A 27,461-nucleotide genomic window follows, 5' to 3' on the forward strand; every position below is an offset into this window, starting at 1 on the left:
CTTTCTTTGCTAAAATTAGAGAAGTGTGAAGAATTCCTCTCATTCATTTTCGGATGTCGTCAAAGCAATTAATGTTATGGTTGAAGCTTATGAATTTTTCTCATAAAAGTTGGTCTTTATCTGTGAATTTTCACCACTATTTGAGTAGTAATGAATTAACCTCCAACCCCGTGAACCCCCTTTGGTCAACCAATTTCTAGATAACTTCCACAAAATAAAGCTACCTCCCCTTTGATCCAAATTTTTAATATATCCTAAAAATTATACTCTCCATTTATTATAAAATACTCATTTCACTCCATAAAAATATATGAATTTGAAATAACACGATAACTAATGCACAACTGGTACAATAAGAGAGAGGAGAAAAGAAGGATAGTTAGAGCATCCGCAATAGGGGGACTATAACTCCGACTATAGCATAGTCCGGACTATAGTTCGCCATTGCAAATGGCCGCCCTAAGCCTCGCCCCATACACCCGCCCAATATACATATAGTCTGGACTATAGTCCGCCCGCTGCGGGGCGCCTGGACTATGGTTTTCTAACTTTTTTTTTTGTTTTTTATCATATTTTCCACTTTATAAATACACCTCATTTTATCTTCATTTCTCACGTCTTCCAATCTTTTTCCTCAACTCACTTCCCATCGAAGAAATTTGGTCACGTAACCATTGAAATTTTAGTTTTTTTAATATTTTGCGTTGTACTTTTTCGGCTTTTTAATAAAACGAAGATATTCATATTGTCGTCTTAAATTTATGTATATTTCATTTTTTATTATATTCAAAAAAACAAAATAAAAAAAATATAAACAAAATGGTTGTTAAAAGATAGAGCGGGTTATAGGGCTAGTCCGCCCACTACAGGTGAAGAGGTAGGACTATAAAATGTTGACGTGTAAGACTATAAATTGGTATAGGGCGGGTTATGGGCCGAACATTGTGGATGCTCTTAGTAGTAGTGTTAGTGGACCCATATTATTATTAGTGTTTAATGAATTGTAATAGTGCACCATAGTAGTATAAGTTATAAATAAATTAATATATTTGGATAATGAGTTGGGGATAACTTTCTATAAATGGTAATGCTCATATTTTTATGGTACAAACAAAAATACAAAATGCACATATTTTTTAAGGATAGATGGAGTCTCATTCTCACCTCGTAGAAAAAGAAGTTTCCTAAAATGAATAATTTCTATTTTAAAAAACAGAACAAAATGAAAATAATTTATATTTTTAAGATATTAATATACTAAGTATTTTTCTGTACTTCAAAAAGAATTGAAAAATTAATTAGGACTGTTTTCTTTTATTAGGATAAACCTCTCTAATTTGGATAATAGCTTTATTTAACCATAAAATAATTAAGGGTTACTTTTCAAATTTTGTCCCATTGGTGACTTTTCAATTTATATTTACAAACATGTAGTGTCATGTATGCACCTTTCTCTTCATTTTATAGTCCAAGTTAAAAATTTTGACAAAATTATACAAATAAAATGTCTACGTTTTGTCGTTTCTTACTCAAGAATTATTAAAACATTATTATATTCAAAACGTCAAATAAACTTTTTTTAAGCGGCATGCATCAACCTCAATTTTGTGATAATTTCACCCACCCCGACTATAAATGAACAATACAACATGGTATATTTGTAATTATTGTAAATTCGAACCAAAATGTTATCATAAAAGTACATTTGAATTAAGAACAATCCCATACACTAATATTAGTAATTAAATTAAATATTGTACTAAATAACTACCGCTAACTTTATTAGGTTGATATGTTCCACACATTTAGACCGTGGAAATAGTCAAAACCATGGGTACATATTATAGCAACGTTGGAAGACTTCAATCTTTCTTATTTATTGCTATATTGTTACATGTTTGTTCGTGTCCCTATTTTCTTACTGTCCCGTGAAGCTCTTTTGTTGTTTATTTCTGAAATCTATTTGAAATCGGATAAATTCAGCCTCTAAAGGTCAATTTTATAATAATCTATACAACATTTCATGTTTGTAAGTGTTTTATCTTTACTATTAAAGCGTGTTAACATTCGATTATGTCAATTTCAACCAACATAAAGTTCAATGGACCCCAAAAATGTGAACTAAAAAACAAGGTATAAGTATATTTTGAAGGAACTTTTGGGACGGCCACGATTAACAATTAAAGGACAATTTAATTTTATTAAATAGTTAATTATGGAATATTGGGGTTCATTAATATCTATGATAGTTTATTAATTTTAATTAAATACGGTAGAGTAAATATATCATACATCTTGATACACAATAGTGATCAACAAAGGGAGTTTACTTTTTTTTAAATGATAGATCAATATGTTACATTTGGATGATAAGATGTCCAATAAATTAAAACTACATATTTTTTAGTTTAGGTCATTAGTTGAGAATGAATTCTTGTTCTAGAAGATATATATGACATCTAATTGGCTATCGACCTTGACCTCTTTAAGGTAACTGTCCAAGTTCTGTTACTCCAAATTTATCTTCTTTATAAAAGTATGCAATGTCAACTTATGCTTCAGAAAAAAGAAAGAAAAAACTTATAAAAAACAAAAAATTAAAACGGAAGCATCAAACAAGCAAAAATTGCACTCCACACTACGTGGATTTATATTAACAATTTCAATCAAATTACATTTAAATTGCAAACTTCGTCTTAACGTATTAATATAATTCCCGTCACAAATTTAAAAATCGTAAAATCACGTATTCGAATATATTGAAATGAAATATTCCTTCAACATATAAATTTAAAAATTAATAAAATATAGTACTAATATATGATGTCATGACCTGTCAACTCACATCAACCGTCTATCCGTCTCCCGGTCAACAAAATAATCTGAATCAACGGCTGAGATCTCTTCAAGACTAGCTCAAATATTTCACGAAGAATTGACTAGTCAGAAATAGATTCCTTTCGCTTACTATATAAATGGTCACAACTCCACACTCTCTCCACACTCAAAATTCAACAATCATACTATATATCTCCCCTCTCTCTCATTGAATAAACTTAAATTAAACTAACTAATCTTGATTTGATACATAATTTCAATTTCGTTTCCATGGAGTTTGCCGATGAACTTTCCGCAATCGAAAGAATCCGAATGCATCTCTTAGGCGAATTCGAGAGCGATCGCACACCGTCGGTTTCCGCCTCGGAATCGTCATCGTGCGATTCGGAGCTGTCCTTGTTTGATTTTGATCGGGCGCCGGTGATCGACCTCTCGTCGCCGGAATCGCGGCCGGCGGCGGCGAAGAAGCTGGAGTGGATCGTGTTCGGGGGTGGTGATGATCATGAGCGGGTGGTGGTGGAGGAGGAGCAGCACTACAGGGGGGTGAGGCGGCGGCCGTGGGGGAAGTATGCGGCGGAGATACGGGACCCGAAGCGGCGGGGGTCGAGGGTGTGGCTGGGGACGTTCGAGACGGCGGCGGAGGCGGCTTGGGCTTATGATAGGGCGGCCTTCAGGATGAGGGGCAGGAAGGCGATCCTCAACTTCCCGCTCGAGATTCAGCGGGAATGCGGCGGGAAGCGGCGGAGGGAGGAGGTGGAGCTCATAGAGAGGAAGGCGGTCAAGTGTGAGAAATGAGCACTTCCACCGGAAAATGTTCTACTATATGATCTCACTTTTCTAGTTAATGTTTGAATGTTAATTGAGTTTTTTTTTTTTTTAAATCAAGAATCCACTTTCGTCTATAGCTTCAAATATAAAGATAGCGATACAAATTTTCAACTTGCTTCTAGCCTTTACTTTTTTAAACTAATGATCCTCATTTTCGGTTGCATAGCAACGATCAAATGACGAAGCTTTTCAGTTTTCTTCTGCTGTCATTAACTATCACCGTCACCTCTCCTTCGCCAGCTCCACGCTCGGACACAAAGGTGAAAATCCAATCAAATAAGATTAGTTAATTCAATAAATTAAACAATGCAGGAATATTAAATAGTCAACAATTGCTCAAAATATGAACTGTATAGTCTGCATTCCAATAATTATTCAAACAAAGAGTAATTCAAATCTTATCAATATAAAGCGGGAAATTTGTAAATAATTCACAGCTACTTTTCTTATGGAGCCCACAGAAAGTTTGGGCTTATATTTTAGGCCCAATTATATTTATTGATGGGTATTGAGCTACACAGTACACACTGAAAGGGATGGGAACATTTGCAGAGTTGAGGGGTTTAGACATTAATGCATATATGGGGGGACATGGGTTCTTTATAATTCAATTCACTTCTTCAATTCAAAGCTCATTAATTGGTAGGTTACCTAAACTGTACATCTAAGCAATTTCCTTATTAGAAGATTCAAACATCCGGTCTACATTGACTCTAAATGTGATAAATTTTCAAATAAAAAATGCCAATTAAGACATTGAGATAGTAGTAAGTATAACGAGCACTTTTGGGGGAAAAAAGAATAAAACTTCTTCTAGTAATAGAAACATCACCATATATCAACACATCAAAAGTAGAGACACAAAACACCAATTCAAAAAAAAAAAGTTATTCCGCGTCTATATTATTCAAATCAAAATATTTCTTTTTTTATCATGAGATTTTATTTTGTATTGTTTAATGCGTTAAATACAAAAATAATAAAATAAGAGAGAATAGTATTACTCTCTCCTCCATTTTCAGTTTTCATCAATCGACCTTGAGCTTCAATCAGTGTGTACTTACAACAAAGCATGTTCTTGCACATTTTATTCGTATTACATTATTTTTCCTTTCATTTGGTGGTTGGAAATAATGTAATAATCAGATTTGATTGGCATTGTGTATTAAAATATTACTCCATGTTTTTAGATTCAAATTGTTAATTTTAACAAAAAGTTTGCAAAAAAGTATTTCAGATGTATTTCATTTTTCATTCGTCCAAAATAAAGATAACATAAATAATACAAGTGGATATGTTAGGCATATCTTTCAATATCTTTGGACGGGGGATTTCGGTGTAGCATAATTGGTCTGAGGTGTGGTGCATAAGCCCAATTATTAATTTAGAATTATAGATTTAATAATATAGTACTTCCTCCGTCCCAAGGTATTAGACCAACTTTCCTTTTTAGGATGTTCCAACATATTAGACTTATTTCCTTTTTTAGCAAAAAAAATCTATCTTATTTTATTCTCCACCTACTTTTTTCTCTCTTCTCTCACCTACTTTTTCCCTCTCTCATACTTTACTCTCTCCACTTTAACTATTTAAATATCAATTCCTTAAATCATGTGCCCAAAACAAGTGAGTCTAATACTCCGGGACGGAAGGAGTACTGTTTTTGTTTAGGAGTTATGCGGTGAGATATTATTGAACTTCACATCATAAAATGTGTATGGTTGTAGGGATGTGATCAAATGAAAAATTTAAATATTGTACAAATTCAAAATTATAATCTTGACTATTGAAAAATGTCAACAGATCACAAAAAAGCATCAACAGGAAAATGTCAACAGAATTTCAACGGAAGTCAATGATTGATATTGTGTTGATATTGTGTTGATACTGTGTTGACACTTAAATCTTGAAATTTTACACAGTGTTAATATTGTATTGAAACTATGTTGAAGCCGTGTTAAGGAGTTTTGAGTTTGTACAATATATAAATTTGTATTTTATCACAACCCGTATGGTGCATGTATATATTTAGTAGGAGTAGTAATTAATTATCCATGAAGTTTTGAATACTTTTATAAACAGAATAAGAATCTTATTCTTATTGTGTTAGTTATACTTTTATCAAAATATGTTACTATACTAAATCGTTGTGTTGCTTTGATGCTTTTTTAGTATATTTATCAGAACGTTCTTATTCACACATATATAGCATACTTTGCACTACGCGTTTCACCACATGTTCCACGAATTAGCCAATTCATTATTAGAATAAATATCTGTTCATATATTGACAAAGTATAATTTTTTAAATTCCTTAGTATATAAGTATATCTGTAGATATTAACATTATGTATAATTTCCAATTATTTATTAGAATATACTCCCTCCTCCGTCCATAAAAGAAAATAGGGTACATTTACCATTTTTGGCCGTCCACAAAAAATAGAGTACATTCATTTATATAAATTTTTCAACAAATAATAACCCTTCACATCATTCCACTAACACTACTTCTCACTTACTTTTTCTCCTTCTCTCTTACTTTATCAATTCTACATTAAAACCCGTGTCTTACACCAATGACCCTATTTTTCGTAGACGGAGGGAGTATATCCGTTGAGATATTTATATAGTACAATTTGTCATATACTAAGTATAGAAAATGTAAAGTAAAACAGGTATTAACTTATATCCTCTTTATATAGTACAATTTGTCATATACTAGAAAATGTAAAGTGAAAAAAGGTATTAACTTATATCCTCCTTATTAGCTATTTCTATTAACAATTCGGTTTGAAATATAACATTACTAGAATTTGGTTTGTTACTATGTTTCAGTGAATGAGATCTTTTGACATAACAGACACATTAATAAGTTTCAATAAATAAGACCATATCTAGATTTATAAAATCCAACAATACCATGGTTAAACATGTTTATTATGTGTAAATTTAGAACATAATCAACCCTTATTATAATCTTTGCATCTGCCCCACAATACATCACTTGGCAATTACAACATTTCCATTAATCATACACCAATCAAAACATTATTAGGTTGGGTGCAATTATCCACTTATCGAATCAAATTAAAATTTAACAAATCAAACATGGAGAATTTGCTGAGTCATATCCACAATTTCAGACACATTTAAAAATAGAATCTTGTTCCCTTATCCAATGTGGACTCCACTGCAACTCCTCTTTGTCCGTACCCTTTCCCTAACTTTCACAATCCACCTCATTTTCCACATGTTAACTCAGATATTTTAACCTTCTTTATTGGAAATCAGATTTATATACCACAAAATACACACACCTGGCCCCAACATCTCCCTCACACTACTTGGATTGATTGCACTAATATCTGCTCTCATTTCTGGTAGACCATCCACTAAATCATCTTCATTATCTACCACATTTCTTAGTTATTCCCGAAAGGTGAAGAATCCCAAGGAGATTTCTTGTTTTCAAGCAAGTCCCGAGGGATTCTCTGAATATTTCTAAATAGGATAGGATAAACATAAACCCTTCCATTATTTGTTCTGCACATCTGTCTCCATACATTTGTTTTTTTGAAAAAGGTTTTTGTGGTGATCAACAATGGAGTTGGCTATGTTGGGTTCCAAGTCATTTTCCTCAACTTCAGAGATGATGCTTTCACGCCCTTGTTTTGTTCCACAGCTCTCTTCTTGCAGAGGTATGCAATGTCTGTTCAAGAAAACCAGAGGTGGTGATTTCTGAGTGATTTATGTTTTTTTGTATTTGTTTTCTTTTTGGGGATTTTGTCTGTTTTAAAGGATGTTCCTGTCTGTAGTAATTTCTCAACATTTTGTGGTAAAATTAGGGATCTTTTGGTCTGTGGTAGTTATTCTTGATTCTGACAGCTTCTTTTTTGAGGTTTTGAGCTTGAAATTTGAATAAAAATGAGTCAAAGGTTTAATTTTGATGATATCAGTACTTAATGTGGTTGAATTTTTGCATTTGGGGGAAATCTGTAGTGTTATTAACTTCAAATATGAGATGGGAGTGATGAATCTGGTTTTGTTGGATGAAGTTAGTTCCAATAGGCCATGTGGGATTTCATTTTGGACAAGGAAATGTTTGATGGTTCACAATTTGTGGTGTTTGCAGGCTTTTCAGTGAGGGGCTCCTACTCAAGCACTTCGCCTAATGAGACCACTTCGGCTAGCCCACACCGCGTTCTGGACTCTTATTCCCGCAGAATCAGTGGAATAAGCGCGCCAATTAGTAGCCTATTCCTCAAGAAAGACAGAGTTCTCGATGCTTTTGATGATGAGTATGAGGGAGTTGTAGTGAATCCAGAGCTACTCCCTTCCAATCCTCATGTATTTGCCTCTGTGCTGCGTTCGTCTTTACACCATTGGAAACTAAAGGTAGTTTGCTTTCACAACAACCAGTCTTGAAAAAGTTTGTATGCATTTTCTGGCAAAGATGTGATTGTTTTCTGGTTGATTATCTTCAGGGGAAGAAGGGGGTTTGGCTTAAACTACCGGTCGAAAGGTCTGAACTCGTGCCTCTAGCCGTGCAGGAGGGATTCGAGTACCATCACGCGGAGAAAGGCTATCTGATGATGACATACTGGATTCCTGAGGGGCCTTGCTTGCTTCCTTCTAATGCTACTCATCATGTTGGAGTTGGTTCCTTTGTTATCAATGATAAAGATGAGGTAAATAATACATTGGCCTAATGTTTTCCACACTACATAACTAGAATAAAATTTGTAACATTCCAAGAATGATCAGTCCCATATTCTTTATTAACTTGTGCTTATTTTCATCTTGATGCAAAATTGACCAAACAGGTGCTAGTGGTACAAGAAAAACATTCTACTCTAGATCTTCTTAATCTATGGAAAATACCCACTGGTTTTATTCTTGAGGTACATTTTTTTTAAAAATTCTATAATCTTGATCATACTAAATGCCTATATATTGTTTGAATATGCCTACTAATTTATGTACTAATGTTTTGATCAGTCCGAAGAGATCTACACAGGAGCTGTAAGAGAAGTAAAGGAGGAAACAGGGGTAAGATACAGGGATGTTGTCAAATTCTAAGATTTTTGTTAGTATAGTACATTTGTACTAATTGAATACTTGATGATGAAATTCTTGTTTTCCGTTTTCCAGATCGACACTGAGTTTGTCGAAGTTGTAGCTTTCAGGTACGAGGATATCGTCCGTGTAACATCTTAATTAAAGAGGACTTAATCTACATTGAATTTTAATATAGACTACTTGTGCACTTCATGCAGGCATGCCCAAAAAGTTTCTTTTGAGAAATCGGACCTATTTTTCGTGTGCATGTTAAAACCGACATCGACAGAAATCGTGGTTGATGATCTTGAAATTCAAGCAGCCAAGGTAAGCAAGATTTGATATGAATTATGAAAATTAGAAGCTGATATTAGAAGTATAATTTTGATTTTTTTTCTTTATTTGCTATATATGTGGACACAGTGGATGCCTTTGGAGGAATTTGTGACACAGCCATTGATACAAAGCGACAGTATGTTCAAGAAAATAATAAATATTTGCATTGCGCGACTTGGGATGCGTTACTGCGGATTATCTGTGCATCAATTGGGGTCTAGGTTTGATGGCAAAGTGTCCTCATTGTATTTCAACATGGTTGAAGATGATGACTGCGACTGCAGAGTTGAATGAACCACAAGATCAATAATGATTTCTCATCTATCTTGTGATACTGACAATCCGAACTCATGACCTATTAATGGGACCTAAATAGTCTTTCCAATATCTATCATGTAATTATATGGACTTGCTAATATAGTGACATACATATGTTTGTACATAAGAATATTATTGATGGTTCTCCTATATATGCATATTTAACTTTTGGGAAAATTTTAAGTTCAAATTTGTAAACTCCAAACTCAAAATTTTCATTATGTCGTTGGATTGTTTGAATTTTTGCCTTTTGTATCTTTGTCATGGTAGTTCTATAGTCATTCTTTCGTTGCCTTCGCCACTAAGACCACTACTACCATGCTGTCCTCGGGTCACATCTCATTCATAATGTTATTCAATTGTTTCGCATTATTATCATCTAGTTGTTGTGTCGGATTTGTCTCATTGTCATTATCGTTATCGTGTCGAGTTCACGTTGTTATCGTGTCATATCAACACAAATATAGTTGTGTTTGTAGTAGGTCCCATGCCATATGTAGGTTGTGTTCGAGTGAATGTCGCACGTCGGATTCAGAGTTTACTTAACCGGTTGTGTTCCGGTTTGAAGACAATATAATATAAGAATCATGCATATATTATACCAATAAATAAATTATTTATAGGTTAAAAAATAAAAATAAAATTTTTAGGTTGCTAATGAAATTTCCCAATTATAAATGGTGATGCGTTTATCGTTCCCGATGTAATTTCGTCTCATTTCCCTCCCAACTCACCTCGCCGATTCCACCCGGTCGCCGCCGTGATCTTCCGCTACGCTAGGACTGTTGCTGCGGCCTTTTATTCTCTCCACGGTTAGCATCATATTCCATCTCTTAAGGCTTCTGACATGATGCTATGCTACATAATGTAATGCGATGTTTGGTTGTTTCATCAATCTGAATTGATCATTATATTTGATGAATAATCTTCTCTATTTGTTTAATTCAATTGCCTCTGTGATCGTCTCAGCACATCTGTTTCCCACGTCCTCTGTTTTCCAATAATGCGATTCATATATTTGATTAAAGGTTCGGACGATTGCACACAGAGAAAAAGATTTTCTAGGTTCGAGAGGGTTCATCACTTCAATGCTGGTGCGCTAAAAGTATGTTCTTTTTCTCTATTTCTTAGTATTTTTCATCATCGTGTTTATCTGTTAATGGAGTGCATTTAATCTCCAACTACACTGGTTTTGTATCCTATAGAAAGGTTTGAGGATCTCCTTCAATTATGAGAAAGACTAGAATATTCGTATAGAGGTTCACGACATACTTATCGAGCAGAGACGGGGATAATTCTGTAATTCTTCATGTTTAGGTCCTTTATTCATTTGCTTCCTCCTCTAAAGAAATCTTGAAAAGATGTGTTTGGAATTCCCGCCTGGTTTTCATGTCTTTCACGATGGCGTTATCCTATTTGATTACATTTTTTCTGATCAATCTCAGTGTGTAATCACTTTTTCCTTACTACATCATGCTTGGATGGATACAATACTAATGGGTAGTATATGGGCTAACTGGGGGTTTCTCTTTCTATTTTTAGCTCAATCTCGAGAAAGTCTAAGAAGAATTTATGAAGTTTCTTTTTCCTCAGTTTTGGGGGGTTTTCAGGTTGTTTGGATGAGCTGAAGATACAGGAAATGCGATTGTTTCCATTTTCTTCCTGCTTAGATGAATCACGTGCAGGAAAGACTGATGTAGAGAAAAATCAAGTGATGCTATTCCTAAATGTATATGACCTCACTCCTGCTAACAAATATCTTTATTGGTTTGGACTTGGATTCTACCACTCGGGTATAGAAGGTACAATTTGCTGACTTAGTGCACCTTCTTTGTTGAGCTAAGACTCTCAATAATCATTGCTGGCCTCCATAGTGTAGATACATTTGGAAGCTAATTTGGCGCATTTGATACTTATAAAAGATGATTGATGGAAGCGTTATTAGAACTAGACAACTAGTAGGTTCTAGTTTTGTGTAATTTGGCCAAAACATTCTTCTGTATTGGAAAATTTGTAGTTAAAATGTTGTCTGTGTCTGAGATTGAAAATGCATTTAAGGTATAACTACGATATACTGGTTGATATAACAGTTCTGTGAAATGTAAATTGTTGTTGGCATTTGGCAATACCCTTCTTGACAATTATTCAAGGCGTTGTTATGTTGTACATGATAGAATGGTTACTTGTATTCTTTGTTTTGTATGTTGATATAACTACTTGCTTATGATGCTTCCACATTTAGCATCTCTTAAATGTACTTGTAGGGGCATATATATTGAAAAACTGTTGTATGAGAAGGACAGATTACATAATATTGAAACTAATGATAATTTGGCCTTTTTGGCAATGAGAATTGTTTGATTGTCTGATTTTTTATGTTGATACTATGTCCGAAGTTGTCCCATCATTATTCTGTACAATGAGGCTATTTAAAAAACTCTTGTTGAACTCTTCTAATGAGAAATAAATAATAGTATAAATTGCCTTAGTGCCAGTCAATTTATAGGCTAGCCTCTTTTGTTATATCCTTATCAAGACTTTCTCTTCTGCTAGATGCTATTTGATTTTGTATATCCATCTCAGATTCCATGGAGACATTTCTCGATACTAGTTTATATGTACTTGTTTAATATTTATATATATGGTTGTTAAACTTGTAAATTTTTTAAAATAGTACACGGCTTGGAGTATGCCTTTGGAGCTACTGTGGAACCAACAAGTGGAGTGTTCGATGTTGTACCAAAACATTTCCCTGAGTATGTCTTTAGGCGCTCAATTCTTCTGGGAAGTACTGATATGTCCCGTTCAGAAATTTGCTCCTTCATGGAACTTATAGCAGACCAATATCAAGGGAATACATACAATTTAATATATAAGAATTGCAACCATTTCACTGATGAAGTTTCTCATTGTCTAACTGGAAATCGTATACCTGGTTGGGTCAACAGAATGGCTCGAATAGGTAACGCAAATCTTTTTTTTTTTTTTTTGTTATATATGTTTGGATGATGCATGTCCCGGAAATGTTAATTATTTGTAAGCATCTAATTCTTGCATTTATAAGCATGTCCCGAATAAGTTATTATTTGTAAGCATATGATTTTTGCATTTTCTTAAAGCAATGTGCTTATTCAAGACATTTTTGTACTTCTGATCCATCCTCTTTCTTTATTTGTCAATGTCATTGAGTTGTGTAACGGTATAAATTATGACCAATATTTCCCTCTCTCATCTGTAAATTCAGGTAGTGTTATTGAGTCCGTGCTTCCTGAAAGTGCCCAGACCGCACCGTTGAGACAATTAACTGAAAGCCAAAGCCAAACGTACTCAGGCAAGTAATCAATTAAGTTTTTTTCAATGTTGATGTGTGATTCTAAAGTTTACAATTCTTACCGTGTTTGGCTCTGGCTAATGTCCATTTTGCTAGTGTTAACTAATAAGCTAGAACCTTTTAGGGTGTTTTTTCTTTTATTTATTGGTTTGTTCCTTTTAGCATCTTGATTTTTTCTTGGATGACTATAAACAACAGAGCCGAAAAATGTGTTTTAATGTAACCAGCAATGTTATTCAGTGTCACACAGTTTGTCCGAAGGTATGCAACATGGATCTGGTAATGTTAAGACGTAAATGAGTTGATCACAGTTAATATTTTTGCAAACACTTATGTTTCCTTGCATCATATTAAAGTTGTCATTCATAACTGTAATATTTACTTGTGTTTTGCATAGTAACAGTAAGATACTATACACAGACTAACTTCGCTTATTAAACTTTTAACTTTCACCAAAATAGATCGGAGTGATTCGGATGCATCATATGCAACAGATGAGAGTGAGACGGAGGATGTTGATCATCATGTGCTTATCTCAGCACAGGGTAATGTGGGACTTTCAGATCGACCGCAACTTTGGCAAACAAAAAATCATCTTTAATTGTATGCATGTTGGTTGTTTTTTATTTGTACACAAGTAATATGTAGATCTCTGATGTAACCTGTAGGCATATATAGTATGTACATCTGAAAATTGTTTAGTGCCCTCATTTTTGTTAGTCAAATACAATGTTACCATTCTTGTATATTCTCAGCCATGGTTCTGTAGAGGCCATTGTTCTAAAGTTTATGAATCAGTTTAGTTGTTCATGGCATCTCATTCTCAGCTGGAGTTCGTAGTGAGTTTATTTGATTCAGCGTTGAGGTGATATCCGAGTTACTCCAGCCTATTAGTTTTTTAGTAATAGAACAACTTATGATTGTTCAATTTTTTCTCTTTTTCCTGCTGCTGACTGTTTCGTTTGCAGGACTTGCTCCAAGTTTCTGTATGCAGAAATCTTACATACGTCTTTCATAAGCCCGTATGCAAATTGGTTTTCCTGTCGTATCTTGGTTCTAGTATATGTCATAATTTTCTACTAATCAGGGCTGTTTTGGTCAAAGAGACCAGCTGTGGATGTGAAAGTTTGGCTCATACAATTTATATGTAGATGTAAGGCCTTAACTGTAAGTAGGAGTTGAATATCATCTGATTATACTGTTAAACAATGCTTTTATTGAGCATATTTGTGTTATGAAAGAATGATTTTAGGATTTATTAGTTTTGAGTCTTAATATTCCAAGGCTTTACATTTTTTTAACCCGCGTCGAGTTAAAGTGTGACATCTATTCAAGGTAAAAATTTAGTGATGTCAATTGCTAAATTTAAGCTTGACTCATTTGTCTGAGTCCATATCTGAATAATTTGACAGAGTACCATGTTTATTTACAACACTAAAGTCTTTTTCGTTGTTGGCTTTAGAGAGTAAGGTTAATAAATAAATATTCTTTAGTGAATTAGTTCAACCCCCAATCTGCCGGCCTCTTAATCTTATCATGTAAGGAATGAATCTTTGGTAAACTCTAACTTCCAGAAAAGGGACCTCATTGCAAATATGTCTCAATCTAAGTAGTACTATATGACAATTCAACTTTTCATGTCAATAAATCAATGCTTTTCTAAATATATTCTTTACTTCGAAGAAACCAACTCCTTTCTCACTAATAATGGAATAGCCTCTATCTTTACTTTAGGTTCATTTTGTAGCTAGTTGGACATGGCATAAGCCACTGTTATATTTTTGCATTATTTAATTGAGTAGAACTTTCATCAAAGCACTTGGCTAGTACAAGTAACCCAACTCCAATTATTGCATCCAGTGTTACACTAAACTAAAGTAAGAAAGGGATAATATTATCAGAAATATTTTATTTGTATTAACCATCACATGCTTATTAAACGATAAATATTCAAACAGTGAGAGAATAAAGTTTTGAAATATATTGAGATAATATATATAACAAAAAAGCTTGGACGGATGACAGATACACATAATTTAATCTGTTGATTACAAAAAAATCTTTAAGCTTGACACTTGGTTCAAACCAATAGAGTTAGAAATACTTTACATTATCCAACATACTTAGATATTCACTCATCCAAACCACTATTATGAATACGGTTGGTAAACTATGGTATTAACTATTAACAACTCTGGTATATATCATAGTTTGGGTTAATTACCTAATTAATGTGTTTGGTAGTTTAGTTAAAACTTTATTTCTATGTTTAATTCATGTTTAGTATAAATAATATAATTATCAAATTTTATGAAATAAAATATATCAGTAATATTACCTAAAAAAATACCTCAACAATATATTTTCACGACTGAGAATAAAAAAGATGAAGATATTGTGTATGTGTTCACTAATTGTAGAGTAGATGGCTGAAATCATAGGTCTCCGCTTTAAGTCCACCGTGGCATGACCACCTAGTAATTTCATCTCACTATCTAAGTCCAATTTTCAAAACTGTTAAATGTAACCCATTAAACTAGCAATAGTAAGTTAATTTCCAGACCAAAACATGGATTTTATATAATAGGTTTCAATGAACCATAAAATAACTCGGACCACTCATTAAAACTAACATGTTCCTAATCCACTTTTCCTACTTCATTCCTAATCCACACTCACAACTTAATAAAATAACCTCACTATCACTTAACCATCACTTACATGTATTAGATTATTTTATTAAGTTGTGAGAGATGTATTAGAAATGGTGTAAGAAAAATGGATTTGGAGATCCGCTCCGGCCCACCACATACGATTAAGGTCAGCTGAAAAACTTAGTTTCAACATTTTTAAAGAGCCTAATCAAATGACTATAACTCGAACCTATCCAATTTTTACAGTACGATGACCGACTATTCATGGCCTACCGATGTCCTTTTCCGGGGTCAATGGTCAATACATCCAACCCCCTAAACTAAGCTTATGGTCTTGGCCTCTTAAGAAAGAAACAACTACAAAGACTTTCCAAAGCAGAAATTAATTTTGGAAGAAAAGACGTTAGTAGAATTAGCTAGCGTCTTGCAACTCTTCCCTATAAGATGCAAGTCATATTTACGTCTTCACTTAAACAAAGATGTGTCTCAGATTTGCGTCTTCACTTAATCGAAGATGTATTTCAGATTTGCGTCTTACTCATTTCCAATTTCTAAGATAAAGTTTCTTATTTGGGTAATCTTTATCGTTGAATAACTTTTTGAGAAAAAAGACATTTATTTAGGTGGGTGCTAGTATCTCTTGTATGTTATTGGTTTAGGGTGCATTTTCTCTTTGATTGCAAATTTATTGTGAGAAGAAAACACTTAAAAAAGTAGAATATTTTGATCACATTTCAATGGTCTCTATTTAATTTTTTTTTATGGTAGAAAAAAGGGAAAATGTCACTACGATTGTATTGTCCAGAAATGGAATTAAAACAAAAGTAAATATGAGTTAGAATGCTGAACTTTTTGTCACTTAATATGTAGGATAAATTTTCCACCCTCTAAACATGTGAAAAGAGTGAAAAAATGAGCAAAATATTTGTGTTTGAGCTATTTTGAATAGAATATTAATCCTTTTGTGTTGCAGTGATTATTGCAGTAATAAGCATGATGGCTGTGGTGTTGATGGCTGGGAAGGTGTTGTATGCAAAACATGGCAGCAAAGAAAATGAAGAGAGACAAGTGGAGAGTGTCAATTTACTGGGAGAATATCATGTGTTAACCTTGTGAATATACAACTTTTTCTCTATTTCATTGTTTTTTTTTCACTAGTTTTGAAATAGGTGTGGGGTGTATCAGTGTATGTTTCTTTATACTGGAAATGACAGTTTGGTGTGTGTCCAATTCAATCTAGTAAGGGTTGTTACTTGTTAGGATAAGTGCCAGATCCGAGGTAAATTTTGGAGGAGGCGAAATAGTAGAAGTAAACAACGGTGTTTTCGGTTTAACGAGGGGTAAAATTGCAATTTTGCAAAACATGTTTTAAAAAATCACAAGACGATGTCGTTTACCGTCTTCTTCTTCTCCTGACAATTTTGCCAATCGGGGTGGTGGTCGTAGCATTTTTCATCCTACCCTGAGAAAAAAATTAGATCCTTTTGTTGATTTAGGATAACTATGTGTATTGATAATAATAATACTGTCTTATAAACATTGTACTTATCTTGCTAGTCTGCAAATTAAGATTATCAAGAGCATACATTTGTCATTACCTAGTGCAGACCAAATTTTACTTATATAAATAATCAACTACTTTAATTAAATAATACGTACTGGAGTATAAAATATAAAAAAACTTGATTTTAAATACGAAATAAAAGTACAAAAAAAAAACATGCATAAAATTCTAGTAGAAGTTTAGTTATCATAAATTGTTTTGAATATTCAATTTGATAGTCATAAAATAAGAGGCAATATGGATCACCAAAATTAAATATTTTAAGATAAGTAAAACATACTATAAAATATACTTTTAACTAAAGAGACAAAAGTTTAGATCTTATAAGTATTAAGGATTTATTTTAGTAAGTAATAAGATACTAATATGGATTAGTAAGAAAAGAAAGAATGACATAAGATGTAATAGAATTTAATTAGAAAAAGAAAGGAAAGAATATCATTGTTATTTCATAAACTCAGATCCTACACAACCCCTCTCTGATAGGATGTATAAACTTGTTATTTTTTTGAGTAGCAACTTCATTTTTAAATTTATTAAATTTTAAAACACTTTTATTGTAGGAGTATATTGGAGTAGTAGAATACTAGTACAATCTACATGGGGAATTTTACAATTAAAGAATTTATAGAAGTAATTATTAGAGTATGGGAATAGCAGATTCTGAAGAGAATAAACAAGTAAGCACAATAAATGTGTCATAAATTATGGACAACGCCGATTGGCTTGCGGCAACAAACTCAACTATAAATTGGCTCACGAATCCAATATCCCAACTGTATTTCCCGCAAAAGGTCTTGGAAAAGGAGGGGCCGCAAAATTTATCTTAATCCATTCAAGAAAATGAGGTCCTCTGGCTTGATCCTCTGTTTCTTTGCCTCCACTCTCATCCATGTCTCTGTCTCTCTTCCTTTCATCCTACTCCATGGTAAAATATTTTGTTTGTCTCCCTTTGTTCTTTTCATCATTAATGGTGTACTCGTATTTATGGGTTTTTGTTGTTGTTGTTGGTGAGGTAGGTATTGCAGATCAGTGTGCCAACAAAGGAGTGAAGAACATAACAGACCAGCTAACCGAGCTGTCGAAATCAAAAGGATTCTGCTTGTAAGGATTTCACATGTTTTTCCTTTGTCCTTTTGCTTGATTCATGTCTCATAATAGTAGGATTGGAGAAATTCTTGTAAGCATCGTTAAGGGGGCGTTTACTTTGAGTGATAGGATCGAGTATTTGAAGGATAAGATGGTTAAACAAGCTCAGAATTAATCCGTCCATTGAGAGCAGAATTGAGCACTAAATTTAGATTGATGAACTCAACCATGTACACCTTAGATGTGTATAGCTTGGTTATCATATTGAAGTTTGTAAAATGACTTATATATCCTTTTTTCTGTAGAGAAATTGGAGATGGAACATGGGATTCTTGGTTTAAGACACTTAGTGAACAGGTAAAGGAGAAGACAGTGCAATCTTGTGTTTTGTCCATGCTTCTTATTTATGGTCTAATTTTGATTCAAATTTGTTCTTCTATTTGACTTGCAGACAGAAATTGCATGTAATAAGGTTGGTAACAAAGCTCTTTTGCATTCTCAATTGCTAATTAGTAGTGAGTGGTGAGCTCAGTGATGATGACTCTGAACTGAACGTCAGGTCAAGCAAATGAATGAACTGAAAGACGGTTACAACATCGTTGGTCTATCCCAGGTGACTTCCTAAGAAATATACTAATATGTCTGATACATGTGATGATTAAGATACTTAAGATGGTCCATCAACTCCACTACACCCTAAAGTAGGATGATTTATCATGCCATAGTTGAAGTCCCGGCCAAATAAACGACATAGACTGATAACTTTCTTGGTTGTGCATACAGGGTAACTTGATCGGGCGAGGTATTGTGCAGCTTTGTGATGGAGGACCACCAGTAAGGGCCGAACGGAATCAAGCTACATGTGTATTCTGGCTTTATTACAATTATATTTGGAACTATAAGTCTGATTTTGTGTGACAGGTCAAGAATTTTATCTCCCTTGGAGGACCTCATGCTGGCACTGCTTCAGTTCCTCTCTGCGGTGTAAGTCTTAAGCTTCTTTGGGCTAACTGTATTGATGCTCAGTCAGAGTGAATCTTCTTGAGATAGATTTGTCAAATGTTATACGTTCATGATCATCCCTAAAATCTTGAAACTAGTTATGTACATGTCTTTCTTTTAGGGCTGTTCTTTGCCTATGGCCTTATATATATATCAGTTTGATATCTGTCTCACACTGCTTTGTTTTCCCAGAACGGCACATTTTGCATTATCGCGGACAACATAATCAAATCGGGGATCTACACTGACTACGTCCAAGTATACTTTCCAACTTTGGTTTTCCTTCCTTTTCGTACCAAACATAGTGTGTAATAATATGTGAATTTGTAGGCACACTTGGCTCCTAGTGGCTATCTTAAGCTGCCAAATGTGAGTTTCTTTGCATTCATATTTCAAGGAAATCAGAGAAAAAAAACTTAATTAAGTATGCATTATTAACTGCTTATCTTCTTATTTTCTCAGAATATTCCTGCCTACTTAGATAAATGTAGTTTTCTGCCCAAGCTCAACAATGAGATCCCTGAAGCGAGAAATGCCACTTACAAACAACGGTTTACGAGCCTGCAAAACCTTGTCCTGATCATGGTATCTTAAACATTTACACATTTTTGAATCTAGACGGTTTTGTTTATTTGACTTGTCGCGCTATATCTGATAGACTGATACCCTTCGCTCTGCCCCTGTGAGAGCAGTTTGAACAAGAAACTGTTTTAATACCGAAGGAGACCTCTTGGTTCGGATACTATCCAGATGGAACTTTCAATCCGGTTTTGTCGCCACAGAAGGTAACTTTTTGAGAAACTTTGTTTCTTAAGGATTCTTTATTTTGTGCTAGATATGATTTCAAAGTAAATGTAAAATTTTGATGATTCAAAAAATCTTCTTTAGTAATTTATGTTTGAGAGGTTGATGGCTTGTGTAGGAAAACCAGTAATGTCCAAAACCACCAAGGTAAAGTTTGTAAGAATATTGCCAAACTTCTATGAATTCATTTGCAAAAATCCTCAATTCTCCATTCTTGGAATCTTCAATCTCAGCCCTTTATCTTGTTATATTTGTCTCAATCTACATCATGCACATTAAACTTAAACTTTTTTCTTGGATTTCACTGCACAGACTAAGCTTTATTCGGAGGATTGGATTGGTTTGAAAACGCTAGATGAGGCCGGAAGGGTTAAGTTCATCAAGGTGCCCGGAAATCACCTTGGAATCTCCACAGCCGACATGAAGAAGCACGTCATCCCTTATTTACAGGATGCAGCGTAGGACATTTGAGCAAAGATTTGATCAATCACAGTGTATTGATGTTGAAAGAAACCATTAAGTATAGAAGTTGCACACTGCATACTTCTCAATTCTTAGCATGCCTGAGTATTCTGCTGGCTTGTTTTGTATGTGAACTTGCATTCTTTGAATGCATGTTGTTAAGATTAAAAGGAATAAAATTCAGCGTTGCAGTTGTACTGATATGAGTTTGTTAATATATAGATTGAAAATTGTTGTCCTAATAGATTTCTTATCTAAGGACTGTTTTTAAAAACCGTTGAGAATTTGTGACAAAATACTACTCTATTAACCAATTTCATTACAAACTACCACTCCCTCCGTCCCAGATAATTCGTCCCAATTTTCCATTTCGGTCCGTCCCATATAATTTGTCCCACTTCATTTTTACCATTTTTGGTAGTGGACCCCATATTCCACTAATTCATTTCTACTCACATTTTATTATAAAACTAATATATAAAAGTAGGACTCACATTCCACTAACTTTTTCAACCAACTTTTCATTACAATTCTTAAAACCCGTGCCCGGTCAAAGTGCCCCGAATTATCTGGGACGGAGGGAGTATTATCCAATACTATTATGGTCTAATAGACAAAAATTTCTTGATGGGATCACTTAATTTTGGTCCTTGTCAAATTTACACACACACACGCTTTGAGGGCATCTTTGTGTCAAACTCAAAAATTGAGGAATGTGGCTTTTGAGGGCATCTTAAATTTGTATGAAACTGAAAAATAGAGGAATGTGGTGAAGAAGAAAAGGATAACTCAAGTGGGACAAAGGTGACTATTCAGCATTTTTAATCCCAAAATCAGAAGCTAGCGTACGCAGTCCAAAAGAAGAATCCACGCAACCTACCTTATTCATTTCTCCCATTTCCACTAATGCCCTTTCTTCATTCTCTTGTCTTAATCTAAAAACAACTTTTTATACACAAAATGCTTTTAGTTGATCTCCTTCACACTTGGACTGAGAAATGGTAAGAATGGTCCACAACACCACCCTAAGATCACACAAAACACAAATTGTATCATCAAATAAAGATGAACATTGAACACTGAGTCAATAGAGAGTCCAATTAATGGTTTTGAATTCAAACCAATCCATTAATTAATAGGGAATTATAAAGATTCTCAGCCTTCCAGAAACAAGGAGGGTGTGGGGGCATCAGTGTAAAATCATGAAAATGGCAAAAAAAGAGTAAAGCATAGCTTGAAACAATCTCACACCCCAAAAACTTTTCCTCATCACTCCTTCCACTTTCCCACACTTTTCCTTAGTGCCTAAGACTTCCTGTCTATCACCTTCACCTTCTCCTTCTTCTCCTCCTTCTTTCTTTTTCTTCTTCTTCTTTCCTATCTTCAATCTGCAAAAACTAGACTTGTTCACCAAATCATCCATGGCAGATGCAGCTCCCAAAACCCAAACCAAAACACCCTCTAACCAATCTGATCATGAAAAACAAAGTAAGTTTTTTCTATACAAGGCTGCCCTTGTCACACTTCTCCTAGTTTTGGTCCCACTTTTCCCTTCTCTGGCTCCTGATTTCTTCAACCAAACCTTCCACTCAACAAGCTGGGAGCTTCTGCAGCTCATTTTCGTGGGCATCGCCGTTTCTTACGGGCTGTTCAGCAAGAAAAACGATGTCGAGCCTCACAAAGACAACCACAAGATTGATAATGCACAGCTGTATTTGTCCAAGCTGCTGCAAGTTTCATCCGTTTTCGACGATGAATCCGAGTCCGAATCCGAACCCCAAGCCGTGATCGAGGAGAACAAGTTTCAAGCATTGAATTCTCAGTATCAGAGAGGCGAGCCAGTAGTTGTAGTGGAGGAGCAAAACGACGCCGTTTCACAGATCAGCCAGAAGCCTCTCCTTCTTCCCGTTAGAAGCTTGAACCACCCCCTTCCCAACCCTAATTCAAGAGCTGGAGAGGCGGAGGAGGAGGAGGAGGAGGAGAAGGTGGTGCTCCGATCGCCTATTCCATGGCAGTCGAGGTCGGGGAGGATGAAGATGAAAGAGAGTGGTGATGAAGAGATCACTTCTCCTTCATTGAATTTGAAGAGGAGTGATCAGTCAAGATCATTTAGGGGAAACCCTAATTCATCGTCGTCATCATCGTCGTCGTCGTCACCTCTCTTACATGAATCTGAATCAAAGAGGGGCGAAGATGCGGCGGTGAGGAAGAAGAGCTTCGTACCTCCCCCACCGGCTCCCCCGCCTCCGCCTTCGCCGGCGTTTCTTAGGAAGTCGGTGCTGATGAAGTCGAATTCGAGCATCGGCAACGCCAAAACCGGCTTAGGCTCGGGCGAGAAGGTGTTGGAACGGAGCGCGAGGAGCGTTCCTAGTGAGGAATTGAGTGAAGCCGAGATGATGAGATCTGATGAAGGAATCTCGACGAGCAATGGGGAAGAGGAGAGTGGGCCCGATGTCGATAAGAAGGCGGACGAGTTTATAGCGAAGTTCCGGGAGCAGATACGGCGGCAGAGGATAGAGACGATCAGAAGATCGGCGGCGCAGCGTGCCGGGAAGAATACTACTACTGCTATGTAAAAATGGTGGCTTCATACTTAATTTGTGTTCTATTTAAGTAGTGTTTGATTAACCAAATATTTTTACACGATGGTATATATACTGCTCGTGCACTTGAATTTTATTGAGTTGCCTTGTAAAATGTCATGTGCTTAATTAAGCAGTTTATCATCTTCAATACAAATCTCTTGGAATTGCGTGGCTATGACTTATGAGGAGGATGAGCAACAAGCATCCGGATTTCGTATCGGGTTTTTGCCTAATTCGTGCCCGTCTAAAAGTTTCACTGAGTGATTTAGGATCGAACGGAAAAGTCCAAAAAATTTCACCAAATAATAAAAAATAAACTCCATATATAGGGAGTAGTACATGTAAGAAACCCGCCACCTGCTGGGAGACTTTCGGTCTTCATCCGCAAACCTGGTCGAGCAGGATTAGTCGGATTCCGCCAAAGGCGGGTTCGATACACACGTGGTCGACCCAAAAAAAAATCTTTTTTGAGTAAGAATTTTAGTATTCAAATAAAACTTTATGGAGTATGTATTATATATTTAAATATAATTCTAATTTTAAAATCCAATCCAAACTTAACTGAAAATCTGAATTTTGGAAAAAAAAGAGATAATAATCCGATTCGAAAGTCAAAATAATCGAACCAAAGTATGTGTGGTCTGCTTTTAAACATGTTGGGTGTGCTCAACTGTGGACCTGGTCAGCTGGTCTGATGTTAGAAGGATGCTCTCTTCTCCATTTCCATGAATATGAGGGGAAATAATTGAATTCACTTTCAGTTGCATTTTTCATCATTTGTGTTGTGCAATTCCTTATTGGGTTGGACCGCTTTCCTTAAGAAAAGTGGGCTTGGTTTGTGAACGCGGGCCCACCATAACTCCCCCTTTAACTTGTATGGGCAACAACTTTAATTTTTTAACTCCCATCTTATGACTATCATTTCTATTTTGGGATAAACATACCAAATAACATTATGAAATTTTTTAAATTAATGCATGTTAAAGTAACACAGTTACAAATGTTCTTATTTCTTGATGGTACAATTTCATTATTTAATCCAAGCATGTTATATTTGTGATTATTAGTTTCTGAAAAGTGTATATGCATTTAGCATAGCATATAGTATTGGATTTATATACTTGTGTTGTGTCCAATCAAATCATAGTTACACAGTTCATTTTAGGGTTTAGGGCATAGTTTGCATAAGGGCACGATTAATTTTAGGGTCCGTGACACATTAAGGTTCATAAGCGCACGACCATGTCCAATATAATTGTGCCCATTTTCCGTGTCGCATGCACGTATTTGAATTTTTTCCGTATTAAACTATTTTTAATTTTTTATGTATATAGATGGGTTAATGATACATAAAAACGGTCATTAGGACGTGGACCAAATCTCGTAGGGCGATTTTATACGAGATATTCACGATCCAATAGAAAGTAGTCATGGATGTCATGATATATTTTTCTACACGATGGGCAAAACAAGCGACCGTTTAAGAATAAAGGTTTTATTAAAGTTCGATGCAATTAATTTAAAAGATACTGCGTTGTTTGCCATTGAGAATGAATAAAACTTTATTCTGAAAAACAAGAAACATCGTAATAGAGGAGATGATATGGCGATTTCGACGGGTTCAATCAGATGCTCCCTTCACGTTTGTATTTATTGAGGGAGTTTAATCTCATACGGCATAACTGAGACGGCTCGTAATGGCAAGTTCATGTATTTTTTCTTGCTCTTGAACAAAGTATGCATGTCATCCTTCATTATTTGCAACTTGTAATTGTAGTTTATGGCACCCATGTGAAAGAAAGAAACAAAGAAATTTGCTAGTTAACTTTCAAGAGAATTGATGATAGACGATTGGAACACAAGATATTATTGGTGCATCAATAAATAATAATTTTAGGTTGTTACATAAAATTAAATATGAATAACTTACAAAATCGACGTTATCAACTTTGAAATGATATAAGTCATATGAGGACAATTGATTAGACAATGAAATAACAAAAGCAATCGATTATCATCATTTAAGGCATGTTCTATCACCAACTGTTTGACCAGCAGTCTCTATTGAGTGACTTCCATTACTTTCATTATGTAACAAGAGTAATTCCATCATCATTTCACACCATTTCATATTCTTATACAAAATGCCATATAAAAATCAGTGGATAAATCGAGTAATTGATAAACAACAACTTCTCAAAACTCTTCTTTTTCTTCTCTGCATCTTCATGTCACAAAAATACCAAAGTTGATATAAAAGAATCATATATTTTTCCCCATTGAATTGTTGTTTTGGTTCAAAACTGAAAACTTTCATAATTCTCAACTCTATTCCACTAAAATTTAATCATCTGAAGCCAATTTACATCCAAAGATTAATAATCTCAAGAAAAAAAGAAGAACAAGCAAAATCAGTACTAAAAAGATGAATCTACTAAACTCCAAAAAAATATATGAATAAATCACGATCTAGATTGCATAGCATCGAAAGGCCTGCAGCGAGGGGCAGCCGGCCACGGATTGAACGGAATCGGCCGCGGCTGAGCGACGGCGACGGGATCGGCGGCGGAGGGCAGCGCCACTCTCTCGCAGGAAGGGCACATTGTGAGAGTTGTTGGCGGCGTCATCTGCATGTAGAGCTGCGGAGATAGCTTCAGCGCTCGCAGCTCTTGCACCTCCTTCTGCAGCCTCCTGTTTTCCTCTGTCAAATTCTCGCAGCATCTCTTTAGAAATTCGCAATCCACCTCTGTTTGCTTCAATTTCGTCCTGCATAAATCACCATCAGATCTCGATGCCTTTGAATTTAACGTTGCAATTCTGAAAAAGGGGGAAAAATTGATCGGAACTGACCTTGCTCTTCTGTTTTGAAACCAGACCTCGACCTGCCTCGGCCTGAGCCCTAATCTCTTCGCCAGAGCCATTTTTTGCTTCTGTAAATGCAAGCAATCGTCGATATGTCAGCTTAATTCATCAATTAGGTCAAAAAAGGGGGCAAATCGATGGAAATTTGAACTTACTGGATTGAGCGTGCTGTGCTCTTTGAAGCTTTCCTCGAGAACGGCGGATTGATCCTTGGAGAGGCGGAGCTTCTTCCTGGCGTTCTCGGCGTCCTCTTCGTCGCTGATTCCGCGGGAGAAACCGTCGTGATCTTCGCGCTCGCTGCGCTTGCCGCTGAGGCTGGAGATGGTGCTGTTTGGGGAGGAGACTCCGCCTTCCTCCTCCTCCGCCGCCGCCTCCTCCGCCGTCTCCGGCAGGCAGTTCACGTCGATTCCCTTCAAAAACGATCTCGTCTCCTCACCTCTCCGATCTGCATGTATCAGTAATCGGATCTGAGTTTTTTTTTTTTTTTTTTTTTTTTTTTTTAACAAAAAAATGAATTAAAAAAAAAAAAAGCAGTATTCTCTTTTTTTCCATCTTTTTTCCTATTTTGCCCTTTTCAGGATAAAGCTGAAAAAGCAAAAAGCTGGAGATGAAACAAACCTGAAGAAGTGAAGGCTTGAGTCCAGCAATTGTTGTTAGTGTTGATGGTGAAAGGAGAGGGAGAAGATGAAGATGGCATGAGATTGAGGTGGAGTGGAGTTGCAGTAGAAACAACTGGCCTCTTTTGCGCAGGGTAACTGAGACTCAAACTCAACCCCAGCTCTTGATCTTTCTGAACCATCATTTTCTGAATCGCTTGATCGGATGAATTGGGAAAGGGAAAAAGCAAGTGCTTTGTTCACAAAGAATGGCTTTGCTGAGATGCAAGGGTGAAAGTGGTGTTATATATAGAAAGAAAGAGGTGTGGATTATACAATAATTTATGTATGAGCTTGCGCGTGCGTGCGTGTGCGTGTGTCTGTGTGTGTGAGAGAGATATAAAGTAGAGATAGAGAGATAGAGAGTTATGATTGGTGGAGACCGACCACATTGACCGGGGACTGAAGTGGGACGCCCTCGTTATCTCATCAATCATGGGATTTTTTTTTTCTTTGCCCAAATTTTGCCGAAAATAATCATAAATTTTGATTAAACTAGTGTACTAGTACGATAAAATTTTGAATTGTACTTAATTATTTAATACTGAAATTTTATGGTAAAAGTTGGTAATATTATATGTGAATGTCACCGGCAATTAATTAAACAATGTTATCTATTCATAAAGAAAATATTATTGTTTGGATGAAAAACATAAATATATGTTGTCGTTCGGTTATCACAACTAATTATCATATGATAATTCTTCTAGATTAAGAGGGTGTTCGGTTGGCAAGACTAAATCTCATGATTAAATATGTATCATGTTTGGTTCATAAGATTAACCCTCTCAACTCATTCATAGATGGATAGTCTCATGATAATTAATCATAGCCCCCCCTCCAACTAAAATAATCCCACAACTTAATCCTAGATGGATAGTCTCATGATTATTAGTCATGACAACCGAACGCCACCTAAGTTGTGAGGTTATTTTAGTTGGAAAGGATGGCTATGACTTAATTATCACATAATTATTTATCTAGGATTAATGTGTGAGATTCAATTTCATAGACCAAACATAATAGGGTACACATTTAATCAATCATGAGATTTAATCTTGCAAACCAAAC

The 27,461-nt window shown here is 35.2% G+C and overlaps 6 protein-coding genes across 7 annotated transcripts; 5 read left to right on the plus strand and 1 right to left on the minus strand.

Moving 5' to 3' along the window:
- The first annotated feature begins 3,028 nt into the window (after positions 1 to 3,028).
- Positions 3,029 to 3,777, plus strand: LOC125193929 (ethylene-responsive transcription factor 5-like). The gene has a single exon (XM_048091872.1). It carries the CDS (start codon positions 3,109 to 3,111, stop codon positions 3,631 to 3,633), a length of 525 nt encoding a protein of 174 aa, XP_047947829.1. The 5' UTR covers positions 3,029 to 3,108; the 3' UTR covers positions 3,634 to 3,777.
- Positions 3,778 to 7,004: 3,227 nt separating this feature from the next.
- Positions 7,005 to 9,571, plus strand: LOC125193926 (nudix hydrolase 8-like). Its single transcript, XM_048091867.1, has 8 exons — positions 7,005 to 7,367; positions 7,802 to 8,064; positions 8,154 to 8,357; positions 8,493 to 8,570; positions 8,668 to 8,718; positions 8,821 to 8,855; positions 8,946 to 9,054; positions 9,151 to 9,571. Exons 1-8 carry the CDS (start codon positions 7,271 to 7,273, stop codon positions 9,355 to 9,357), a joined length of 1,044 nt encoding a protein of 347 aa, XP_047947824.1. The 5' UTR covers positions 7,005 to 7,270; the 3' UTR covers positions 9,358 to 9,571.
- A 473-nt stretch (positions 9,572 to 10,044) lies between these two features.
- Positions 10,045 to 13,497, plus strand: LOC125193928 (deSI-like protein At4g17486). 2 transcript variants are annotated; one of them, XM_048091871.1, is made up of 7 exons: positions 10,045 to 10,193; positions 10,410 to 10,486; positions 10,975 to 11,183; positions 12,056 to 12,137; positions 12,330 to 12,343; positions 12,626 to 12,712; positions 13,174 to 13,497. In XM_048091871.1, the coding sequence occupies exons 3-7, from the start codon at positions 11,021 to 11,023 to the stop codon at positions 13,311 to 13,313; spliced, it is 486 nt and encodes a 161-aa protein (XP_047947828.1). In that variant the 5' UTR covers positions 10,045 to 10,193; positions 10,410 to 10,486; positions 10,975 to 11,020; the 3' UTR covers positions 13,314 to 13,497. The 2 variants fall into 2 exon arrangements, with proteins under 2 accessions (XP_047947828.1, XP_047947827.1); XM_048091870.1 differs by having other exon boundaries at positions 12,056 to 12,343.
- A 4,130-nt stretch (positions 13,498 to 17,627) lies between these two features.
- Positions 17,628 to 20,488, plus strand: LOC125193927 (palmitoyl-protein thioesterase 1-like). The gene is made up of 12 exons (XM_048091869.1): positions 17,628 to 17,858; positions 17,950 to 18,034; positions 18,325 to 18,376; positions 18,471 to 18,491; positions 18,579 to 18,632; positions 18,803 to 18,853; positions 18,941 to 19,003; positions 19,214 to 19,279; positions 19,352 to 19,390; positions 19,484 to 19,606; positions 19,714 to 19,806; positions 20,138 to 20,488. The coding sequence occupies exons 1-12, from the start codon at positions 17,774 to 17,776 to the stop codon at positions 20,285 to 20,287; spliced, it is 882 nt and encodes a 293-aa protein (XP_047947826.1). The 5' UTR covers positions 17,628 to 17,773; the 3' UTR covers positions 20,288 to 20,488.
- Positions 20,489 to 21,538: 1,050 nt separating this feature from the next.
- Positions 21,539 to 23,047, plus strand: LOC125196557 (serine/threonine-protein kinase CST20). Its single transcript, XM_048095119.1, has one exon. The coding sequence runs from the start codon at positions 21,709 to 21,711 to the stop codon at positions 22,861 to 22,863; it is 1,155 nt and encodes a 384-aa protein (XP_047951076.1). The 5' UTR covers positions 21,539 to 21,708; the 3' UTR covers positions 22,864 to 23,047.
- A 2,136-nt stretch (positions 23,048 to 25,183) lies between these two features.
- On the minus strand, positions 25,184 to 26,619 carry LOC125196560 (homeobox-leucine zipper protein HAT4). Its single transcript, XM_048095122.1, has 4 exons — positions 26,353 to 26,619; positions 25,890 to 26,179; positions 25,723 to 25,802; positions 25,184 to 25,638 (listed from the first exon to the last, which is right to left on the minus strand). Exons 1-4 carry the CDS (start codon positions 26,534 to 26,536, stop codon positions 25,335 to 25,337), a joined length of 858 nt encoding a protein of 285 aa, XP_047951079.1. The 5' UTR covers positions 26,537 to 26,619; the 3' UTR covers positions 25,184 to 25,334.
- Between the last annotated feature and the right edge of the window lie 842 nt (positions 26,620 to 27,461).

Source organism: Salvia hispanica, chromosome 6 (assembly GCF_023119035.1).
Source record: "Salvia hispanica cultivar TCC Black 2014 chromosome 6, UniMelb_Shisp_WGS_1.0, whole genome shotgun sequence".
NCBI classification, from domain to species: Eukaryota; Viridiplantae; Streptophyta; class Magnoliopsida; order Lamiales; family Lamiaceae; genus Salvia; species Salvia hispanica.

What these genes read in the sequence shown, in the direction of transcription:
- LOC125193929 (XM_048091872.1), top strand. Translation starts at nt 3,109, where the DNA reads ATGGAGTTTGCCGATGAACTTTCCGCAATCGAAAGAATCCGAATGCAT.
- LOC125193926 (XM_048091867.1), top strand. Translation starts at nt 7,271, where the DNA reads ATGGAGTTGGCTATGTTGGGTTCCAAGTCATTTTCCTCAACTTCAGAG. An exon ending in AAGTAAAGGAGGAAACAGGG is followed by an intron (nt 8,719 to 8,820) that starts GTAAGATACAGG and finishes TCCGTTTTCCAG; the next exon opens with ATCGACACTGAGTTTGTCGA. An exon ending in TTGAAATTCAAGCAGCCAAG is followed by an intron (nt 9,055 to 9,150) that starts GTAAGCAAGATT and finishes ATGTGGACACAG; the next exon opens with TGGATGCCTTTGGAGGAATT.
- LOC125193928 (XM_048091870.1), top strand. Translation starts at nt 11,021, where the DNA reads ATGCGATTGTTTCCATTTTCTTCCTGCTTAGATGAATCACGTGCAGGA. An exon ending in CTACCACTCGGGTATAGAAG is followed by an intron (nt 11,184 to 12,055) that starts GTACAATTTGCT and finishes TTTTTAAAATAG; the next exon opens with TACACGGCTTGGAGTATGCC. An exon ending in CAACAGAATGGCTCGAATAG is followed by an intron (nt 12,344 to 12,625) that starts GTAACGCAAATC and finishes CTGTAAATTCAG; the next exon opens with GTAGTGTTATTGAGTCCGTG.
- LOC125193927 (XM_048091869.1), top strand. Translation starts at nt 17,774, where the DNA reads ATGAGGTCCTCTGGCTTGATCCTCTGTTTCTTTGCCTCCACTCTCATC. An exon ending in AAAACCTTGTCCTGATCATG is followed by an intron (nt 19,607 to 19,713) that starts GTATCTTAAACA and finishes CTGTGAGAGCAG; the next exon opens with TTTGAACAAGAAACTGTTTT. An exon ending in CGGTTTTGTCGCCACAGAAG is followed by an intron (nt 19,807 to 20,137) that starts GTAACTTTTTGA and finishes TTCACTGCACAG; the next exon opens with ACTAAGCTTTATTCGGAGGA.
- LOC125196557 (XM_048095119.1), top strand. Translation starts at nt 21,709, where the DNA reads ATGGCAGATGCAGCTCCCAAAACCCAAACCAAAACACCCTCTAACCAA.
- LOC125196560 (XM_048095122.1), bottom strand. Translation starts at nt 26,536, where the DNA reads ATGATGGTTCAGAAAGATCAAGAGCTGGGGTTGAGTTTGAGTCTCAGT. An exon ending in AGCACAGCACGCTCAATCCA is followed by an intron (nt 25,803 to 25,889) that starts GTAAGTTCAAAT and finishes TTGCATTTACAG; the next exon opens with AAGCAAAAAATGGCTCTGGC. An exon ending in TTTCAAAACAGAAGAGCAAG is followed by an intron (nt 25,639 to 25,722) that starts GTCAGTTCCGAT and finishes TGATTTATGCAG; the next exon opens with GACGAAATTGAAGCAAACAG.